The sequence below is a fragment of the Capricornis sumatraensis genome, chromosome 4, assembly GCF_032405125.1.
Source record: "Capricornis sumatraensis isolate serow.1 chromosome 4, serow.2, whole genome shotgun sequence".
NCBI lineage: Eukaryota > Metazoa > Chordata > Mammalia > Artiodactyla > Bovidae > Capricornis > Capricornis sumatraensis.
In genome coordinates this window covers 154547711-154568698 of record NC_091072.1, presented here as the reverse complement: position 1 = coordinate 154568698, position 20988 = coordinate 154547711, and the positions used below count along the sequence as shown (strand labels likewise).

The following is a 20988-nucleotide window of genomic DNA, read 5'->3' as shown; positions in this document are numbered from 1 at the left end:
GAATATTGTGTTTTTCTGTGGACTTCTATTAAATTTGCATATTACTTTAGTCTTATTCATTTCTTCTTCTTCTTTTTTATTTTTTTATTTTTTTTGCCGTAAACTGCACGTTTATTAGCACTGGTGCTGCAACACAGCGCTTCCAGTGGACATGCAGAGCTGCATGGAGGTGACCGGACAGGTGAGGTGCAGACTCGGGAACCGCGGGTCCTTACGTCTTCCACTCGTTCTTGTCATAGTCCCACTCGGCTGAGAAGCCCTGGATAGGGGCCACCTTCATGACGAGCATCCTCTTGGTCTGCTTGGCCACCCACTCCTCTTCAAAGGTGTGCAGGATGGGGCCCTGCGCATAGTGCTTCTCCCAGAGGAGGAGGAGCGCGGTGAAGCCAGGAAGAACGTGGCCACGCCCACCACTGTCTTGCACTCGTTTGTGCTCCTGTTCAGCTCAGCGAAGCTCTCCTTGAACTTAAGGTGGTACAGTTCAACTTTCTCACTGATGGAGAGGCTGCTCCAGGAAGCCTTCTCCTTCTGCTTCAAGGCCTTCTGGCTGGCAGACAAGTTCTCGATGTGGGCCACGTCGGGCAAGGGGTAGTCACACCAGTCCACATAACTCGGGAGAGCATAATCTTCACTCTTTACAACACTTCCATGGGCCCAAACACACACCGAGGTGGAAATTGTACGCCTGCCAATCAGGCTAAACACTCTGGTCGCCAACATTCTGCCGCCACCGACCAGCCACTGCCCACCGTGCCCGCCGTGACCGCCCTCTCCAATTCATTTCTTATTAAATTTATTACAAAGCATTTTCTACAGGTTTTCTCCCTGCTGTGAATGAAATTAGAAGATATTCATGTAAGGACACACGCCATGACAAAATCAAAATGACATGGAAACAGCAAACCCAGAGAAAAAATTGTGTCATTCTTGTCGACTCCAGGCCTGCCAGACCCCAGGGCTATGAGCCGCCTCTCTAACTTCCACCACCATTTCCTTACGGTTACTCGATATGCTCGTGCTTCTGGGCCTTGACCCATCATCTTTTGACATCAGTTCTGATTGGGAGAATATACACGGCTCCATCTTCCCATCACTCTTCTCTGCCTTGGAAGTGATATCACTGTTCTCAGACCCTCAACTCATCCCCACCTTCAGCTTTAACTCCCTTTTTCATTCTGCCAACCATGAATAACTCCTTTAGCACCTATATTTATAAAAGGAGGACCCAACCTCCCCCATGTTTCTCCCTGCCAGACCACCTGCCCCGAAGCTCCAGATTTTCATTTTACATTTCAGAGCAAATATTCTGCTGTTTAAACACCCACCACTTCCTGCAGTGTACAGTGGAATATTACTCAGCCAGAAAAAGGGATGAAATTATACCATCTACAGTGATGTGAGCAGACCTAGAGTCTGTTGTACAGAGTGAAGTAAGTCAGAAAGAGAAAAACAAATATCTTACATTAACAAATATATACGGAACCTAGGAAAAGGATACAAGTGAACCTCTTTGCAGGACAGAAATAGAGACACAGACGTAGAGAATGACATGTGCACACAGTGGGGAAGGGGGAGGGGTGAACTGGGAGAGTGACACTGACATACATGACATCTGTGTGTGCGATAGATAGCTGGGGAAGACCGCTGTGTGGCACAGATAGCCTAGTGCTGTGTGCTGTGATAACCTAGCTGGGTGGGATGGGGGCGGGTGGGTGAGAGGGAGGCTCAAGAGGAAGGGATATATGCATACATATGTCTGATTCACTTTGTTACACAGAAGAAACTCGCACAACTTTATAAAGCAATTATACTCCAGTAGTAACATTAAAAAAAAAAAGGTATGCAAATATTTGTTGCTGAATGAACAGTTATCCTTCTCCATAGCGTTGCAATGTTGCTTGTGCAATGACGCTTGTGCATCTCAAAGGAAAGTCTCTCAGTGTCACGTTCAAAGGATTGCCCCCTTTTGATATTCCACAGCCAGGCAGGAGGCATGCCCTTGTTAACTAGCATCTTGCTTGGAACCTCTCAGCAACCATCGTTGGGGAATGGTGGGGTGCTCCAGGGAGCTCATGGGAGGGAAGATTGGAGCCAGAGGACCCCCAGCGAGGGTACAGGACCCACTCAGCCCAAGCGGGGCTGCGAAACAGAATGGGAGTTCCTGTAAATGTCTCCTGCATGAAAAGAGCAGCCAGGGCTTCCCTGGGGGCTCAGTGGTAAAGAATCTGACCGCCAATGAAGGAGACTCAAGCCCAATCCCTAGTCCAGGAAGATCCTTCATGTCGCAGAGCCACTAAGCCCAGGCACCTGTGTCTGGACCCTTGGACACAACACAGAGCCTCGCATCTTCATGGGGGTCCAGGGTGATGAAGAGACCACCCCTCACAGCTCCCTAGATGACAAATGGTCCTGTCCCCTCACTCCGGGCCTCCTCCAGGCCTCAGCCCTGCCCCTCTTCGCTCCCTCCCCAGGTCTCCCCAGGGATCAGGTCCTGTCTCAGTCCCTCCCCTGTGCGCTGAAGTCCCGGGTGCCTTCTCGGGTCTGACCAGGTCAACTCCAGACTCTGGCCCTGGAAACCCCGGCTTTGCTTGCAGCCTTCTTCAGCCTCCCTGTGAGCATCCTGATATAATTCACGGTCCTTAGGAAGGTCTCTCAGGGTTGCCCGAGGATTGGCAGGGACCCAGGTGTGAATGTGGCCTCTACCTACCTGTGAGACCTTGGGAAGAGGGAAAGAGGACTTTGCTTCATAGCCAAGTGGTGCTTAAGCAGTAATTCCCTGAGATTTGGTAAAGCCAGGATGAGCTTGGGTGTGAAAAGGGCTTGGTCAAATCTGGGAGACATGGTGAGTTTGCAACCAAAGGTGAGTGTTGAAGACAAGTGAAAGGGGCCCCCTCTTGGTCCATCTTCCCTCCCATGAGCATGACTCCATCGTCTCTGGGGACTTGCAGACTCCCTGACACGCCTGCAGCAGGAGGGTCAGGGGACACAGAAATGAGGGCATCAGCGCAGAACATGGTTGGGGCCCATGGGAAGAGGCCAGGCCAGGGTCAGCAGTGCAGGAGGAGCCCCCAGGGGTTAGAGAAGGAGCCCCCAGGAGGTAGGAGATGAGGCCCCATCAGCAACGCTGAGAGGAGGGGAACAGGCCTGGCCTGGGTCTGGGCTGTGATGACTCTGCTGCCAAGGCCGCAGATGCTGCTTGTCACCCTCGTCTTCCCTGGCACCTGGCTGCATGCGGTGTGAGCCAGAGTGAGCTGGAGGGCTGATGGTTTATTGTAGATTGAGTAATTTATTAAATGGGCGCTCTCTCCCCCTTTTTAAAATAGTAACGTCATCATCTGTTGAAGAATAACTATGTCAACATCGTCCTAAGTACTTGACGCTTAACTGCCCAGCGGCCCTCAGTCAGTAATTGTTATTCTCCACACATTACAGGTGAGGTGCTCAAGAGCCAATCTTGTTCCCTCTGCAGCCCAAACTGGGTCAAGTGAAACCCCAACAGAGTTTTCCCCACCGGCCCCCTCTCACTGTAAGACACTGCTAGTGTCCTCTAAAAGAACGTATGGGCTCTGAGGTTCTGGGGTTTGTCCTATCTTCTTTCTTCCCCTCTGGAATGAAGTGTGAGGTCTGGAGTTAGGCAGCCATTCGAGACCCTGAGGAGACAAGTACTGAGCTGAGCCGAGGGAACAGCAATAGTGGGCCATGTCTTGACAGCATCACTGAGCAGCCAAGCCAGGCCTGGACCAACCTACCCACCCCACGTGGTTTATTTTATGAAATGAGCCCTACTTTCAGCTTTTCCAGACGGCTCTGACCCTGTCCACCCTCCTTCATCCCAGCACCCTTTCCTTAGGCCCCTTGTCTTCCCACTGTTGGGTCTCAGCCCTGCTCCTCTCCTCTCCTTAGCTCTCCCCTCCCCTCTCCCTCCCAGGCTACCTTCTTCTGCCTGTCCTTCCTTCCCTCAGATGCACCAGCCTTCCCTGATTTAGTCCCTTCCTCCCTTCTCAACCATCATCACCATCTGTCCCTCATTTTCTATCGCTTCAGGTCTCACACCGAATGGTTCTGCTCCCAGCTTCTTAGAGTCACATGTTTGTGTGAGGTCGTGACACATTTGGGGCCCGCGACACATGAGCAGAAGTCTGAGAGGAGAGACCTGGGGAGACTCTGCTGTCTGGACGCCTTGTGGAAGGCTGACTCAGCTCAATTCAGTCCGCACAGAGTCAGCGGCAGGAGAGAAATCTAGTGCCTGAGACCGGTCCTGCTTGGGTCCATGTACTGTGCAGGGGCCAGTTCATCATCTGTGCGCAACAGCCCCTCCCTCTGGCTTCCTCTCCAGGGCAGTAGAAGTAACAGTGGTGTGGGGACCGGAGTAATTCTGGAGTTGTCTAGCTGCAGATTTGAAAGTTCTCTTTCAATATTGAGACTTGTTCTTTCTCTTCTCTTATCGCACGGTCTGTCATTTCAAAACCAGTAATGCTACCAGTGTGATAGGTTGTCGATGGCTGCAGATTTTTGAATCGTAGGTTTCCCTCCTACAAGGGTTAGCTGATTTTAACTCACACCAGCAGGAATTAGTATGACCATTACACCTCCACTCCACCACGAATCAGATCCTCTACAAAAGAAAAGGTATTTGCATCTTTGCAACTTTTATCAAACTGTTTATAGTTCATGATACATTTACTGAGGGAAAAAACAGATATTCTTCATATTTCATTTTATTGCTTTGCATTTAAAATCAATTAAAATATTCATGTATCTAAAAATCAGAAGCTATTCTGATAGTATTGAATAGAATCTTACTGACATAGATTTGAAACACAACATAGGTTTGAATGAACAGTAAATCTACTCAGATTTTTATTTAAAAAAAATCTATTTCTTTTGAGCCATTTGCTTTTTGCTGGTCTGTTTGGATCAGTCTGGAGACAGTAGCAAATGGCATGTTTACATTTCTTGAAAGAAGGTGTTTTGTGCTGCTGTTGAATAGAGGCCTCCTGCCTTCTTAGAGAGGCTGGCGTCCGTCCTTCAGTTTTACTGAGCCTAGGACGAAGCAGGGAATGAGACAGTTGGAAGACGAAATAAAAACAGAGAGGAGGTCTGGGGAGTGTCACAAAGATGGGGAAGGAAGGAGGGACACAAGCATGTGAGGAAGTCGAGGGACCCCTCGGGAAAGGAAAGCAGGGATGGAGCCAGTGTCCCAGGAGGGAACAGATCCCCCCAGAGGAGGCTCTCAAAAGAGGGGAAAGCCAGGCAGGGACTCCTCTGGTGGCTTAACAAACTGCCTTCCAAGGCAGGGGACACAGGTCCCACCCCTGGTCTGGGAATGAAGATCCCACGGGCCTCAGGGCAGTTAGGCCCACGTTGCAACCAGAGACGTGCGCAGCCCGCCCTGGAGCCCTTGCTCTGCAACAAGAGAAGCCTGTGCACGGAAACTAGAGAGAAGCCCCTGCATGCTGCAATGAAGACCTCCTGCGGCCCAGACATAGATAAAGGCCCAGGGAGAGAGGAGGAGAGGAGCGGGCAGGTCCAGGGAAGCAGCCGGGAGAAACCCTCACCCTGAGAATGGCCTGCAGTTCCTCACAGAGCTCCTGACTCTTTACCTCCAGCCCCTCCCAGGGCTGAAAGGGTTTCTCCTTGTGGTCCACGAAGGTTACCCAGCAGCGCTCAAAGTCTGAAATGGGACCAGGGAGAGAAAAGTGAACTCCAGTCTGGGGATGGGCTTTCCCCATCATCATTTCGCTGCCTGCTCTCTCTTTTCTTTCAGGGACTTAGCTTATCCCTCAAATTCTTTCTTCTTTAAAAATTTTTTTAAATTTTATTTTTAATTGAAGGGTAATTGCTTTACAATGTTGTGATGGTTTCTGCCATACATCAACATGAATCAGCCATAGGTATACACATGTCCCCTTCCTCTTGACCTTTCCTCCCATCTCCCTCTCCAATCCCACCCTCCTCAGTTGTCACGGAGTCCTGGCTTTGGGTCCCTAGCATCACACAGCAAGTTTCCAGCTGCTATCTGTTTTCCATATGGTAATGTACATGTTTCAACGCTACTCTCTCAAATCATCCCATCCTCTCCTTTCTCCTCTGTGTCCAAAGTTCTGTCCTTTCCATCTGCGTCTCCTTTGTTTCTGTGCGAATAGGTTCATCAGTACCATCATTCTAGATTCCATATATATGCATTAATATATGATATTTGTCTTTCTCTTTCTGACTTGCTTCACTCTGTATAATAGGTTCTAGAACTGAGTCAACATGTTCCTTTTTTCAGCTGAGGAAAATGTGGAACACTTCAAGAGTCTGTGTGTCCTCCTTGCCTGGGGGCCATGCTCCTCTTCTCTGTATTGTTCCAGTGTTAATAATATGTGCAGCTGAAGCAAGCCCTCAGATTCTTTCTTGCTACTGGAATCTGAGCCAGCCCTTTCTCCTTCTTTCTGGAAGCCCCCTAGTCCATTCATATTCACCCCCCGACCCGACCCTCCTGAACCACCTCTGCCCCTCTGAACTCTCTCTTTCCATAGGCTTTTTCCAGAGTCTAGCCTCCCTTCTCAGGCAGCACACAAAGGCCTCTGCACCACGCATTCCCACCCTGCCCAACTCTTTCTAGCAACTTCCCACAGGCCTCTCCCTGCCACTGCCCCACCCCCAGGAGACCCCTGCTGACCCTCAGAGGTCATGATTGTGATTCCGGCCCCAGCCGCTTGCAGTGCGCGCAGGCCACTCTGATGGCACCCAGAATCGTCGACGGTATAGATGCGGGAGGCAAAGATGTGCAGGCTTATGTGGCGGTTCTCCTCCAGGAATGTAGTCAGTTCCTGGGCACAACCGTAACAGGGGGTCCAGGAGATGAAACAGGTGAGCCTGTAGTGCTGATTCCGGTCCAGATTCCAAGAACGGAGCTGTTCCAGGAAGTAGAGCTCTGCATGGCAGGGTTCCCCTGGTTGATCCTGACCCTACGGAGAAGAGGAAGACAAGCGTCCTGTCCTTTGCTGTGTATGGGCTAGCGCAGAGGGAAAGACCAGGGAAGGAAGGAGGGTGAGGCGCCGGCCCCCAGCACGAAGTTAGAGTAGGGGCCAGCCTCAGTACCCAGTGAAATGCCATTTCAATGCAGGATTTACATGATCCAGAGGAATGCCAAACCCCTTGAGAGACAGTATCCCTATGGCTCTGCATGGCTCTGAAACTGATCAGTCTTCAGGCAGATGTTGCTGTTTCCTGCATCACAGAATTGCGTTAATTTTGATTTTTAAACCATTGAGTTTAAGTATGACTCATCTCGATTTCTGAGTTTGCTGGAGTCCCTCTTATCTTGTGCCCGTGATAGGGCCTTCAGGGGCCTCACCTAGTCCAGCCGTGCCGGGAGAGAGGAGGCCGGGGAAGCTCCAACACTGGCTTCCTGCCATGGAAGTGGGCATTTCCTCCCTGGAGAAATTCACTCTGTTCTCCAGCTCCTCCAGGACCCTACCCCACTAACCCACAGGTGTGCCAAAACTTTTACACGCTTCTACTCTGGTGTCACCCTGTGCTGAGCCCAGTGATCCCTGGACTAAATACAGCTGGCAGCGGCGGGGTGGTGGGGATCAGTACCCTCGCCAGAATCTCTCAGGCAGTGGGCTGATGTCTTGCCCAGCCGCCCAAGCCCGTGGTGATTGAGAGAGGATCGGGCTCTCTGGCAAGAGTCTGCCCTGGGCAGAGTCCAGGGGAGAACGCGGCCGCTTGTGCACATGCTCCACCCTCTGTCCCAACCCCTCCCCAGAGGCAGAGCAGGAGAGGAGTAACCAAGTCATGGAACTCCGGGGTGACACTGGACTGGAGGGCCAGGCAGAGCAGCGGCAGCAGCTACAGGGACCTTGTGAGAGAGCTTGTGGGACACCCTGTGTGCACCTGACAACCTTCTACCCTGAGTGTCCCACCACGGGGAGGGCCCGCCTGCTGCGGGTGGGCGGGGTCGGTCACCTTGTTGCGCACAAAGCCCTTGTACTCGTCCAGAGGGATCGCAGCGTCACCATCCAGCCTCTCCACCTTGTAGCACAGGAAGGTCTTGGAAGGCCATCCTTGGTTGTTGAAGTTCTCAGTGAAGGTGTTTTCATCCATCAGGTGACTGAGGACAGAGGTGGGAGAGGCCAGAAGACACGGGGCTCCTGGAACCGCCCAGGGCTCCCCTCTCTGCCACACCCCTTCCTCCTGCACCCCACATCTCTGCTGGAGCCACTAGACCTCCCTCTCTGACCCCCACTGGGGGCTCCCGGGGAAGTCAGGGTCTCCCCGCAGGAGCAATGTGGGGTGCTCAGAGCCTCGATGACGACCCAGTCCTCTGCCTGGAGTCCGACTGCCACAGCCTCTCCGTGCCACTCTGCCCCCATCCTGGGTCCCCTGTATCCAGCCCCGCTCTACCAGGCCCCATGAATCAACTTCTTTACCGTCCCTGGCTCCGAGTCCTCTGATGCTATGCTCAGTCACAGCCTGTGGCCTCCTCCTTGAAGTTGTTCAAGCGGCAGGAGCCTTATATATCATCAGAGTGCCTGGAAGCTGTTGTGTCAGCAGAGCTGGGCCTCACCCCTTCCTGAATTTGGGCCACTCATGCCACCCAAGAACTTCCCCACCCAAGTGTCACACCCTCGTGGACAGCTTCGATTTCCATTTCCCTGTTCTGATAAACGCCCTACCTGGATGCCACCAGGACTGACCGTGGACCAGTGTGGTCTGGGAGGGTGTCTGGGAGGTCATCTGAGAAGCAGCAGAGGCCAATCAGGCAGGCAGCGAGGGGACACTTCTGAGTAGGAGATGGCATCTGTACGAGGACCTGGGTTGCAGAGACCGGGCTGGGTCCCCAAGAATCTCCCCACCACCATGCCCCAGTTCTTGCCTTCCAGGGACGGAAGATGTTGTGATTCAAACCAAGCCCTGCTCTCGCATCCCCAGCATCTCCCCCCATCACTCAACCCACTAAGTGCTCCTGGTTACCCCACCTTCACCCCCATAAGTTTCTGAGGGAGAGTCTCTGGTGCCTGAAACCCAGTGCTGGGGGCAGAGGGTGACCTGAGGAGTCTGGGGCTCCTGTTGCTAAGCCCCTGTGCCCTGGAGGACCCTCAGAGGACTGAGCCCCCAAAGCTGCCCCACCCCTTCCCAGGTGCTCCAGCAGCCAGAGTGCTAGGATCTCTCTGAGCTCAGCCCAGCATCAATTGCCCCTCAAGGGTGGGCGGGACATCCTGTGGGAAGACCAAGGCAGGGGTCCATCGCTGGGAAGGCACCCGGCTCCCGCATCCCCAGGGGAGGTCTCCCGGCCAGTGTAGCTCCTTATCCAGTAGCTCTGAGGTCTCTTCTTCTAGAATGTTCTCCAATACCGCCTCCTTTCTCACCCTCCATACTCCAGCCTAGCCAGGCACCCCTGGACCTTCTGTTCCCTGCTCAAGCCCGGCTGCTCTTCTCCAATGCAGACAAGCCAGCCTAGCTTGTTTCCACATCTGGGGGGCAGGGGGAGAGGGGTCCATGTGCCAGTGACCGACCAGCACACAGCACAGGCAGCTAAGAGAATCCATGTTTGGTGAAGGTTGGAGGGATATCAGAGGTGGCAGTGTTTGACCTTCTTGCCAACGTTCTAAGTCATGAGTCATCTGAGTCGCAGAGAGAAGGGATAAGAGGCTGAGGAGCTCTCAACTCAGATCTGGGTGGGCCTTACCCCTCTCTTCTCCCCCTGCGCCTCCAGCACCCACCCACATGCTCTCCCTGGAGCCCAAGGCCCTCGGGGCAGCAGGAGCCCCGGGACCAGTGGACGCCCTCGCCATCTCCCTGAGGTCAGGGAGATGCTGGCTTGGTAAAGGCCTTAGTAGAACCTAGTGATGAACATCTGGGCCCAAAAGAGCACCCGACACCACTGGTGTGACGACGAGATGAAAGTGTGCAGCTCACCTCCATGAGGAGAGAAAAGGGAAGAAAAGACGTCCTGTCCTTTTTGGGGCACGACAGCCCCTCCTCGATGTCTGCCTCTGTCACATAGAGTGAAAATGTGGGAACATTCCCCCACACTGCTGGAGATCTCCACCCAAGTGTGGGGAGGTCCCAGAAGGGAAGGCAGGACCTCGGCCCCCCTGGAGAGGGGTAGGTGCGTGAGAGGAGCGTGAGCGCCCTAGCAGGCGAAGGTTTTGTCCAGTTCCACCACCAGGAAAACTGGGAACAGGGCCAGATGCCCTGGGGGAGCACAGATTGGGGCCAGACAGGCAGACTGGGCCAAAGGACGCCGGGGAGGGGGCAGGGTGGCTCAGCCCGCGTGCCTTGGGACTGGGGAGGGTGATCCTGGCAATGCCAGCCAGGCTGCCCTGGGCAAGTTCCCAGCTCTGGCCTCCTGTGAGTGCCCTTCACTCCCTAGAGCAGGAGGAAGGACGGGATGCCTGTGCCCAGGTCTCAGCAGGGTTCTCAAACACCTCCAGGGTCCCTGTGTCATGGGCAAAACCCTGAGACCAGAGCCTGGGGAGATGGGCCCCTGAAGTGGGGGCCCTGGGGAGACGGGGGAGGGTCTGTCTGGAACTCTCCCTTTGACAGCACCGGGTGGGGGTCCTTCTCCCAGTGTCAGCCCACCTGTGCATCGGGGTTGCCCCCTTTGCCCAGAGGGCCTACACCTCTGGATTTGGGGGTCACTTCCAAGAACGGAGGGGGCGGCTGTGGTCAGAGCCCAGGAACCAAAACCGAAGAAGGGGACTGGCGAGGAGTTCCCTTCTGCCAGCTGCCCGCGGGCAGTGACAACATTCTCTGATCTTGGTCAGAGATGGGGAAACCTGGATGGTGTTTCCCTTTTGTCAAGTCACTCTGTGTGTTTAGGTTTTCCTTTCGGGTCAGGGTCGTGGCTGGGCTGTTTGCTCAGGCACAGTTGTGTGCTGGGCCTGGTCTTTATCATATATGTAATTCCTGGGGTCCCACAGCACACCCTAAGGTGGGCCCATCAGCTGTAGTCAAGCAAATTGGCTACATGTCCCCTATGGCTCAGATGGTAAAGCATCTGCCTGCATTACAGGAGATGTGGGTTCGATCCCCTGGTCAGGAAGATCCCCTGGAGAAGGAAATGGCAACCCACTCCAGTATCCTTTCCTGGAAAATCCCATGGACCGAGGAACTTGGCAGGCTACAGTCCATGGGGTTGCAAAGAGTCGGACACGACTGAGCGACTTCACTTCCAGGCAGGAAGCAATGCAGAAGGCCCTGGGGCAGACACAGCTGAGCCAGACCAGACGCCTCTGGGCCCAGCGCTGCGGTCTGCGTCTGCTCCCTGAGCCTTCTGCTCCCGGGCTCTCCCCTGGGCAGGGGCAGGGGGACTCGGCCTCCTGATGGCTGCTCCTCTTCCCCGGCCCCTCTCTCTGGGCACAGCCTTGGACACGTGTCCCTTGCCCAGCTCCTTCCCCAGGAATTGGCCCTGTCCTGGGTCTCAGCCCAACCCCTCTGCTGAGGTCCCCTGTGCACCCACCTCCCCTGGTGCCCCCCCACGCATGCGGTATGAGCCAGAATGTAGGAGTTTGGGTGGATTATTTGTGGTTTGAGTGATATATTGGGGGAGGGCACGCTCCACCTGTTAAAAAAAAAAAAACAATAACACCATTTGTTGAGGAATAGCTCTCTTGGACAATGTCCTAACATGTCCATTCACATGGTCATCTAACTGTCACAATAGCCCCCATGGTTGGTCACTGTCCTTGTCTCTATGTTTCAGGGAAGGATCTCAAGGAATGGAGGTGAAGTCCCGTCCAGGATCGCCGAGCATGAAGGGGGCCAGACCCAGAGTCAAGTTCTGACTCTGAAGCATCCCCATAGAAAGCTGACGCAGCTGCTCAGACACCGAGGGAGCAGGAGGAGGGGACCCTGGGAAGGAGGGTCGTCCCAGGAGTTTGGGGGGCAGAGTTGAAGGTGAGGGGTGTGGCCAGAGCAGGATCAGACCTAACGAGGAGGACCAGGCTGGGGGCCAGTGCTGGGGATGCCCAGAGGGAAGGGCAGGCTGGCTGGTGGGCCTCAGCGAGGGAGAAGGACAAGTGGGGTCTCAAAATGAATGTTGTTGCTGTTCAGTCGCTCAGTTGTGTCCAACTCTTTGCGACCCCCCTGGGACTGCAGCAAGCAGTCCTCCTGCCCGTCACCATCTACTGGAGCTTGCTCAGACTCATGTCCATTGAGTCAGTGATGCCATCCAACCATCTCATCCTCTGTCGTCCCCTTCTCCTCCCGCCTTCAATCTTTCCCAGCATCAGGGTCTTTTCCAATGAGGAGGCTCTTGGCATCAGGTGGCCAAAGTACTGGAGCTTCAGGTTCAGCATCAGTCCTTCCAGTGAATATTCAGGACTGATTTCCTTTAGGATTGACTGGTTGGATCTCCTTGTTGTCCAAGGGATTCTCAAGAGCCTTCTCCAACACCACAATTAGAAAGCATCAATTCTTCAGTGCTCAACCTTCTTTATGGTCCAACTCTCACAACCATACATGACTCCTGGAAAAACGATAGCTTTAACTATATGTACCTTTGTTGGTAAAGTGTGGTCTCTACTTTTTAATACACGGTCTAGGTTTGTCATAGCTTTTCTTCCAAGAAGCAAGCATCTTTTTATTTCATGGTGGCAGTCATCATCCACAGTGATTTTGGAGCCCCCCCAGAATAAAATCTGTCCCTTTTTATTTGCCGTGAAGTTATGGGACCAGTTGCCATGATCTTAGTTTTCTGTATGTTGAGTGTTAAGCCATCTTTTTCACTGTCTTCTTTCACTTTCAACAGGAAGCTCTTCAGTTCCTCTTTACCTTCTGCATTAGGGTGGTGTCATTTGCATATCCCAGCCTGGCATGTCACATGATATACTCTGCATATAAGTTAAATAAGGAGGGTGGCAATATAGAGCCTTGAAGTACTCTTTTCCCAATTTTGAACCAGTATGTTGTTCCATGTCCAGTTCTAACTGTTGTTTCTTGACCCACATATAGGTTTCTCAGGAGACAAGTAAGGTGGTCTGGTATTTCCATCTCTAAGAATTTTCCAGTTTTGTCGTGATCCACGTAAAGTCTTTAGCACAGTCAGTGAAGTGGAAGCAGATATTTTTCTGGAATTCCCTTGCTTTCTCCACGATCCAGCAAAACGTTGGCAATTTGATCTCTGGTTCTTCTGCCTTTTCTAAACCCAGCTTGAACATCTGGAAGTTCTTGGTTCACATACTGTTGAAGCCTAGCTTGAAGGATTTTCAACATAACCTTATTAGCACGAGAAATGAGCGCTATTGTCCAGAGTTTGAACATTCTTTGGCACTACCCTTCTCTGGGATTATAATGAAAACTGACCTTTTCCAGTCCTGTGGCCACTGCTCTGTTTTCCAAATTTGCTTTCATATTGAGTGCAGAACTTTAACAGCATCATCTTTTTAGGATTTTAAATAATTCAGCTGGAATTCCATCACTTCCTTTAGCTTTGTTTGTAGTAATGCTTCCTAAGGCCCCGGTAAAATGTCTGTCTACGATGTGGGAGACCTGGGTTCGATCCCTGGGTTGGGAAGTCCCCTGGAGAAGGAAACTGCAACCCACTCCAGTACTCTTGCCTAGAAAACCCCATGGGCGGAGGAGCCTGGTGTCCAGGGGGTCACAAAGAGTTGGACACGACTGAGCGACTTCAAGGCCCACTTAACGTCACACTCCAGGATATCTGGCTCCAGTTATGACCACACAATCATGGTTATTCTGGCCATTAAGACCTTTTTTGTGTAGTTCTGTGAATTCTTGCCACCTTTTCTCTTTTTTAAATTAATTAATTAATTTTAATTGGAAGCTAATTACAATTTTGTAGTGGCTTTCGCCATACATCGACACGAGTCAGCCACAGGTGTACACATGTCCCCCATCCTGAAGCCCCCTTTTGCCACCTCTGCTTAATCTCTTCTGCCTCCCTTAGGTCCTTGCCATTTCTGTCCTTTATTGTGCCCATATTTGCATGAAATGTTCCCTTGACATCTCTAATTTTCTTAAATAGATCTCTAGTCTTTCCCACTCTGTTGTTTTCCTCTACTTCTTTGCATTGTTCATTGAAGAAGGCCTTCTAATCTCTCCTTGCTATTCTCTGGAACTCTGCATTCAGTTGGGTATATCTTTCCCTTTCTCCCTTGCTTTTTGCTTCTCTTCTTTCCTTAGGTATTTGTAAAGCCTCCTCAGACAACCACTTTGCCTTCTTGCATTTCTATTTCTTTGGGACAATTTTGGTCACTGCCTCTTGTTAAATGTTACAAACCTCCATCCACTCTACTGGATCTAATCCTTTGAATCTATTTGTTACCTCCAAGAGCTAATCATAAGAGATTTGGTTTAGGTCGTACCAGAAAGGTCTAGTGGTTTTCCCTATTTTCTTTAATTTAAGTCTGAATTTTGCAATAAGGAGTTCATGATCTGAGTCATAGACAGCTCCAGGTCTTGCTTTTGCTGACCATATAGAACTTCTCCATCTTCAACTGTAAAAATTTAGTCAATTTGATTCCAGTATTGACCATCTGCTGATGTCCATGTGTAGAGTCATCTCTTGTGTTGCTGGAAATGGGTGCTTGCTATGACTAATCTCTTGACAGAACTCTTGTTAGCCTTTGGCCTGCTTCATTTTGTACTCCAAGGCCAAATTGCCTATTCCCCCAGGTATCTCCTGATTCCTACTTTTGCATTCCAATTCCCTATGATTGAAAGGTCGTCTTGTTTTGTTGTTAGGTCTGGAAGGTCTTGCAGGTCTTCAAGGTCAGAAGCTTCAAGTCAACTTCCGTTTCTTTGGCATCAGTGGTTGGGGCATAGGTTTGGATTACTGTGATGTTGTACGGTTTATGTAGCAAACGAACCGAGATTGTTCTGTCGTTTCTGAGACCGCACCCAAATACTGCCTTTTGGACTCTTCTGTTGACTATGAGGACTACTCCATTGCTTCTAAGGAATTCTTGCCCACAGTAGTCGATATAATGATCATCTGAATTAAATTCGCCCATTCCCATCCACTTTAGTTCACTGATTCCTAAAATGTCAGTGTTCATTCTTGCCATCTCCTGCTTGACCACGTCAAATTTACCTTGATTCATGGACCTAACATTCCAGGTTCCTGTGCAATATTGTTCTTTATAGTGTCAGATTTTACTTTTATCACCAGACACACCCACAGCTGAGTGCTCTTTCCACTTTGGCCCAGCCACATCATTCTTTCTGGAGCTATTAGTATTGCCTTTCACTCTTCCCCGGTAGCATATTGGACACCTTCCAACCTGGGAGGTTCATCTTTCAGTGTCATGTCTTTTTGTCTTATCATACTCTTTATGGGGTTCTTGTGGCAAGAATATTGGATTGGGTTGCCATTTCCTTCTCCAGTGGACCACTTTTTGTTAGAACTCTCCACTGTGACCCACCCATCTTGGGTGACCTTGCATGGCATGTCTCATAGTTTCATTGAGTTGCACAAGCCCCTTCACCATGACAAGGCTGTGATCCATGAAGGGGTCAAAATGAATAGAAGCTGTAAGTCAATGGGTTTCCCATCAGCTGACTCACAGTAGATAAGGACACTTATCCATCAGAAGGATTGACAGGTGCCAAGGTCCAGGGCTTGCTCTGGGGTGAGACTGATGCCTAGCAGTGGGCAGTCATCCAGAAGCCTGACGACACCAGCAGGACGAGTCAAGCTTGGGGATCTGAGCTGGGGGAGCAGGTGAGGACACCTGAATACCGACAGTATCGCATGCTGCTCTGTGGGCTTAGTTGCTCACTCGTGTCCGACTCTTTGCGACCCCCTGGACTGTAGCCCTCCAGGCTCCTCTGTCCATGGAATTTCCCAGGCAAGAATACTGGAGTGGGTTGCCATTTCCTCCTCCAGGGGACCTTTTTGATCCAGGGATTGAACCACTGTGCCTTCTGCTTCGGCAGGCAGAATCTTTACCGCTGGAAGACCTGGAAACCTCAACAGCATTGCTGACTGTATGAAATGAGCATTTCTGGGCACAAAGAAGAGAGCCCGAGAGAGAACGTTGGCCCGGCACGGAGTGAACGTGCAGCGCACCCACGCTGTCGCGATCAGCAGACAACCGTCTCCTTCCCAGAGCCTGGGATGGACGCCAACTCCTGCTTTCCAGCCCTGACCCATGCATCACCCCTCAAAGCCTTTGCAAGGTGTTGAATTTGCACACATGCTGAGCACCTGCTGTATCGATCCAAAAAATCAATCTAGAATTTCACGGACCCTTGGTCTCTGCCCCAGAGGTGGTGCTCACCCTCCCAGATCCAGAGTCCAGTGACAGGGGCCAGCCACAGTTCTCCAGAACAGCATCATGTTGTCTGAGCCTGAGGAAAAGAAACAGCCTCCAGTGCTTTCCTCAGAGGACTCAGGTGGGCGTGGGGGGGGGGGCGCCTACGTGGAGTGTGTGTGGTCAGACTCCTCTGAGAAGCTAAGGAAGCCGGGTATGCTGGATGGATCCACAGGCTTCTCTCTCCCTGACCTCCTGTGTCTCTCTGGAGCAGGAGAATACTGGCAAAGTGAATAAGGTCAATAATATAGGCCATTTGTCAAGGGTTTGCTCGGTGCCGAGGGTCACCTGCTGGTATGTGGCCGAGTCACAGGGGGGCCCGGGAGACACACTGGTGGGGGGCCAAGAGGGAGTGTCCTGAGAAAGGAGAATGTGCCAGCGCAGAAAGGAGAGCGGGGCCCTGGCATGCACTCTGTCTCAGCTGACAGCCTTTCCTCCGAGCTGCCTTGAGCTTGGACTCCTTGCCGCATCTCAAGGCCATGATCCCTGGGGTAACATCTCGTGTCCCACCCCCCTCCCCACGATGTCCTGGAACACCAGAAACCACGCAATGACAAACAAGGAAAGAAAAAAGAAAAACAGGTCTTGCATATAGTTTGCCAGGGCAAAGAGACACAGCCACGCCTGGCTCAGACACATAGCACCCGTAATCCCTTACTCAGGGAATTGATACAAAGAAACATCCTGGGGTTCCCCAGACACACCCAGACTATCTCAGCTCTGAGCCAAATCAGAGGATTGTGACGCATCCATGCGTGTTTGGTGGGGAACTTCGTCACTGTATCTCCTTTGGTTTCAATTCCTGGCTCTTACCAGCAGCCTTCCTCCATTCCTCGAAGCAAGCGGCCAAAACAATCTACCAGGCGTAGTCCTTCTGGGCAAAAAGGGCCGTGCGGATGGAGAACGGGTGGGCTCACGCCAGGAGAAGGGCCTCACCCTGGGCTGTGAGGGCGCAGGGCCCAGGCAGACCTGTCGGCATCTCCCCATGGTCCCCATTCCCAGGGTCCCATCCTCCCAGGTCCTGGTCCCAGAAGCTGTTCCTAATAAGCAGTTTTCAGGGACCCAGCCTGGTCTCTGCAACCCAGGTCCTTATAGAGGTGCCATCTCCTACTCAGAAGTACTGGAGGTGCTGGGTGTGCAGGGTCTGCTCAGGATGCAGACTGTGACCCAGGAAGTGTGGGCGCTGCTCAGGACACCCCACTCCCCAGGTCCATTCTCACCCAGAAACCACCCACCACAAAAATGGGAGCTGAGCCACCACCCAGAGGACCACGTCTGTTCTCCAGGGAACCAGGTCTAGAGGGCAGAGGGGATGGAGGGGCCTCAGCCCAGGGTGGGGGAGGGGGTGGAGGGCACCCTCCTGGAGGAGCAGCACCTGCCCGAGAAGGAGGGTGACACTGTGCTGAGTGTCCACCCCGAGGATGGGGGTGAGCTACGTGGCTCTCAGTGCAGGCGGCCAGGCTGGAATTCGGGGGGCAACCAGCTCCCTGGGAGGGAGCGCTGGGCCAGGACCGGGGGTGTCTGAGAGGAGCCGGATGGGGAGTCAATGGGACAGAGGGGCAGCACCTCGGGGATGAACAGGGCCAGCTAGGGGCTGGAATACACAGTCCCCACATTCCTCAGGCCTGGAAGGGGCAGGAAGAGCATAGTCGGCTGGGCCTCTAAGGCAGATATATGTCTCACGTCCAGCTGTCCCTGTGCCATCCTGGCCAAGCCCAGTCCCTTCGGGGGCCTTTCTCCTCTCCTCTGTGGATTGGTGGGGGGGTGGAAACCTCCGTGTCCCAGCTGCTGGCCTTGCGTGGGGGTGCTCCTAAGGAGAGCTCAGCCTATGGTTCTTCTTTCTCCTCTCCTCCCCAAGGATGAAGGCGGCTGCCTGCCTATAGGACCAGCTTCTCTCCTCCCCACCGTGCATCCCCTAGGCCTCACAACCCAGTGGGCCCTGGGGAGCTTGGGCCGGGCCATGGCCTGTGCTGGCTGCTGCAGGAGGCTCAGCAATGGGTTTTCATGAAGCTTGTCCTCCAGGATACAGACCCTGTCCTTTGGCCTATCCCCTCACTGCCTGCCTGGCTCGTCCTTGCTGCCCCGATGACCACACTGTCCCAGACCTCACTGGTCTGTGGTCAGCCTGGTGACATCCAGGTAGGGCCTTTGACAGAACGGAGAGGTGGAAACCTCTTCATATGAGAATCGGCCAAACTGAAGGGCAGCGGGGATCCATGGCTGATGTGGGAGAGAGGCAGGCGGAGCTGGTGGCTGTTGTCCTCATGGATGGATGGACGGCTGCCTGAGGGGGCATAGGTTGTGGAAGGTGGTCTCCTCACTTCTCACAGCAGCACCAGCCTTCAGGGAACATCAGATGAGCCCCCAGATTTAATAAGGAATGAAAGATGTCACGTATAAAGGCGTTCATACTGATGCCATCTATATGAAGCTCAAAACCAGGCAAAGTCAATCTATGATCACAGATAGTCCTAATATGGGTTCCCTCTGGACAGGCTCAGCTGGGAGGGGACTCGAGGGATCCCCCATTTGGGATTCTGGGAACAGCCCCACCTCAGTCTGGTTGGTGGTTACACTGCCTAGAAACCTAAGATTTTGCACTTCAGTTCAGTTCAGTCGCTCAGTCGTGTCCGACTCTTTGCAACCCCATGAATTGCAGCACACCAGGCCTCCCTGTCCATCACCAGCTCCCGGAGTTCACTCAGACTCACATCCATCGAGTCCGTGATGCCATCCAGCCATCTCATCCTCTGTCGTCCCCTTCTCCTCCTGCCCCCAATCCCTCCCAGCATCAGAGTCTTTTCCAATGAGTCAACTCTTCGCATGAGGTGGCCAAAGTATTGGAGCTTCAGCTTTAGCATCATTCCTTCCAAAAAAATCCCAGGGCTGATCTCCTTCAGAACTTAACTGGAAGTTATACGCCACTTTTTAAAAAATGAAAAAAATTCACAAAGCCTACATTTTTAACAAGGAAAAAGTTTTACTAAAAAACTCAGATATAATATCCCAAATAGACTGATAGACAGGAAGGCAAAACAAATTCAAACAGAATCACTCTGATAGTTCTTAGGGTATTTCTTTTTTTTTACGAGAAAAGAAGTGGGGGTGGGGTGGGGGGCGCTGTTTATCTCCAAAAGACAGACTAAATGTGCTTGAAAATGAAGAAGTGAGGGAGAAATGGGGAAATGGTGTGAGGTAATCCAGTACTTTGGCCACCTCATGCAAATAATTGATTCATTGGAAGACTCTGATGCTGGGAGGGATTAGGGGCAGGAGGAGAAGGGGACGACAGAGGATGAGATGGCTGGATGGCATCACGGACTCGATGGATGTGAATCTGTGTGAACTCCGGGAGTTGGTGATGGACAGGGAGGCCTGGCGTGCTGCGATTCATGGGGTCGCAAAGAGTCGGACACGACTGAGGGACTGAACTGAACTCAACTGAATCTTTATAATATCCAAAAAAAACCCAGAAAAGCTATAAAGCCTCTGTAATCAAAAGCGTGTGATGTGGGCCAGGACCAGAAATGGAGAGCAGGAAAAGACCAGAAAGGAGTATGTTTGGGAACCTAGTTGATGACAGAAGTGGAGTAGCAATTCCCCGAGGGCAAGGTGGGCATCATTCATCTGACGCTGTCACCTGGACGGGAAATTAATCCTTATGGCGTCTTCACTGTGACGCGAGACTGACCCCTCTTCTACGCCATTGCTCTGCTTCGACTCTGTCAGACCCCCCCATCCTCCCCATTCCAACCTTCCCTGAGCCAACGGAAGCAGAAAGCACCCCCCCCCACTTCCCCACCTGCCTCCCTCGGTACCCTCATTCATTCAGCCAACACCAATTTTATTGACCACCTTTCCAGCACCATGTGCTATTCTAGGGGCTGGGTGTTCATGAGGAAAAGAGACAGGATTCCTGGCTCCGTGGTCGGCCACAGTCTGTCTCCCCGAACAAAGTCCAATCTTCCGTCCGAGCTCCGGGGTTCACGCCTTCCCTTTCCCAGTGGATTTCTCTTCTGTGGTTTTCGGCATTGTGCCCTGAACTGCTGGGTTATTCCCATCAGCAAACCGCACGCTCAGATATCTCCCACTTTGAAGAACAAAAGGTCTCCTTTGAGTCACATCTCCCTGAATTCTCTTCATTGCTTCGTGGAGGAAAATAGCTGTAAATAAACACACGTCTATCAAAGAGTGTTCTGCATGCTCTGTTCCGTACGCCCTGCTGCCCACCACCTGTCTGCTTTCCTCCAATGACAGTCCCTGTCCCCCATCATTCCAGGGAAACTGCTCCCGACAAGGTCACCTATGAATGAGCCCCTTGTTGCCAGAAGGAAGGGATATTTCGGGACTTCCTTGATGGCCCAGTGGCTAAGACTCTGCGCTTCCACTGCAGGGGACGCAGGTTTGATCCCTGTTCAGGGAACTAAGATCCCACATACCGCATGGCGGGGCCAAAAGAGAAAAAGAGGAAGAAAGCGGGTATTTCTCACTGCCCTTCTCGCCCCTCCACCCAGCAGCAAGTGACACAGCTGAACACGCCGCTTTCTTGAGACTCTCTCCTTGGCTGCTGCGGTGCAATCCTGTTCCGTGGTGTTCCTCTTTCTACTTACTTCCCAGCTCCTCTCTTCTGGATGATCTGGGTTCCCTTGCCTCCATCCTCCGTGCATCCCACTGTCTCTCTGGGAGACACAGCCTGCACTCGGGCACACGGCCC

General features: G+C 52.3%; 1 protein-coding gene, 1 non-coding gene and 1 pseudogene across 2 annotated transcripts; all 3 read right to left on the bottom strand.

Moving 5' to 3' along the window:
• Positions 1–276: 276 nt before the first annotated feature.
• Positions 277–720, bottom strand: LOC138077799 (cytochrome c oxidase subunit 4 isoform 1, mitochondrial-like; annotated as a pseudogene).
• A 4314-nt stretch (positions 721–5034) lies between these two features.
• LOC138078803 (DNA dC->dU-editing enzyme APOBEC-3G-like) lies at positions 5035–8472 on the bottom strand. The gene is made up of 5 exons (XM_068971544.1): positions 8424–8472; positions 7960–8104; positions 6668–6956; positions 5553–5674; positions 5035–5043 (listed from the first exon to the last, which is right to left on the bottom strand). Exons 2-5 carry the CDS (start codon positions 8095–8097, stop codon positions 5035–5037), a joined length of 558 nt encoding a protein of 185 aa, XP_068827645.1. The 5' UTR covers positions 8098–8104; positions 8424–8472.
• Positions 6280–6383, bottom strand: LOC138079387 (U6 spliceosomal RNA). Its single transcript, XR_011144865.1, has one exon. It is a non-coding gene; the product is annotated as a U6 spliceosomal RNA (small nuclear RNA).
• Positions 8473–20988: the final 12516 nt, after the last annotated feature.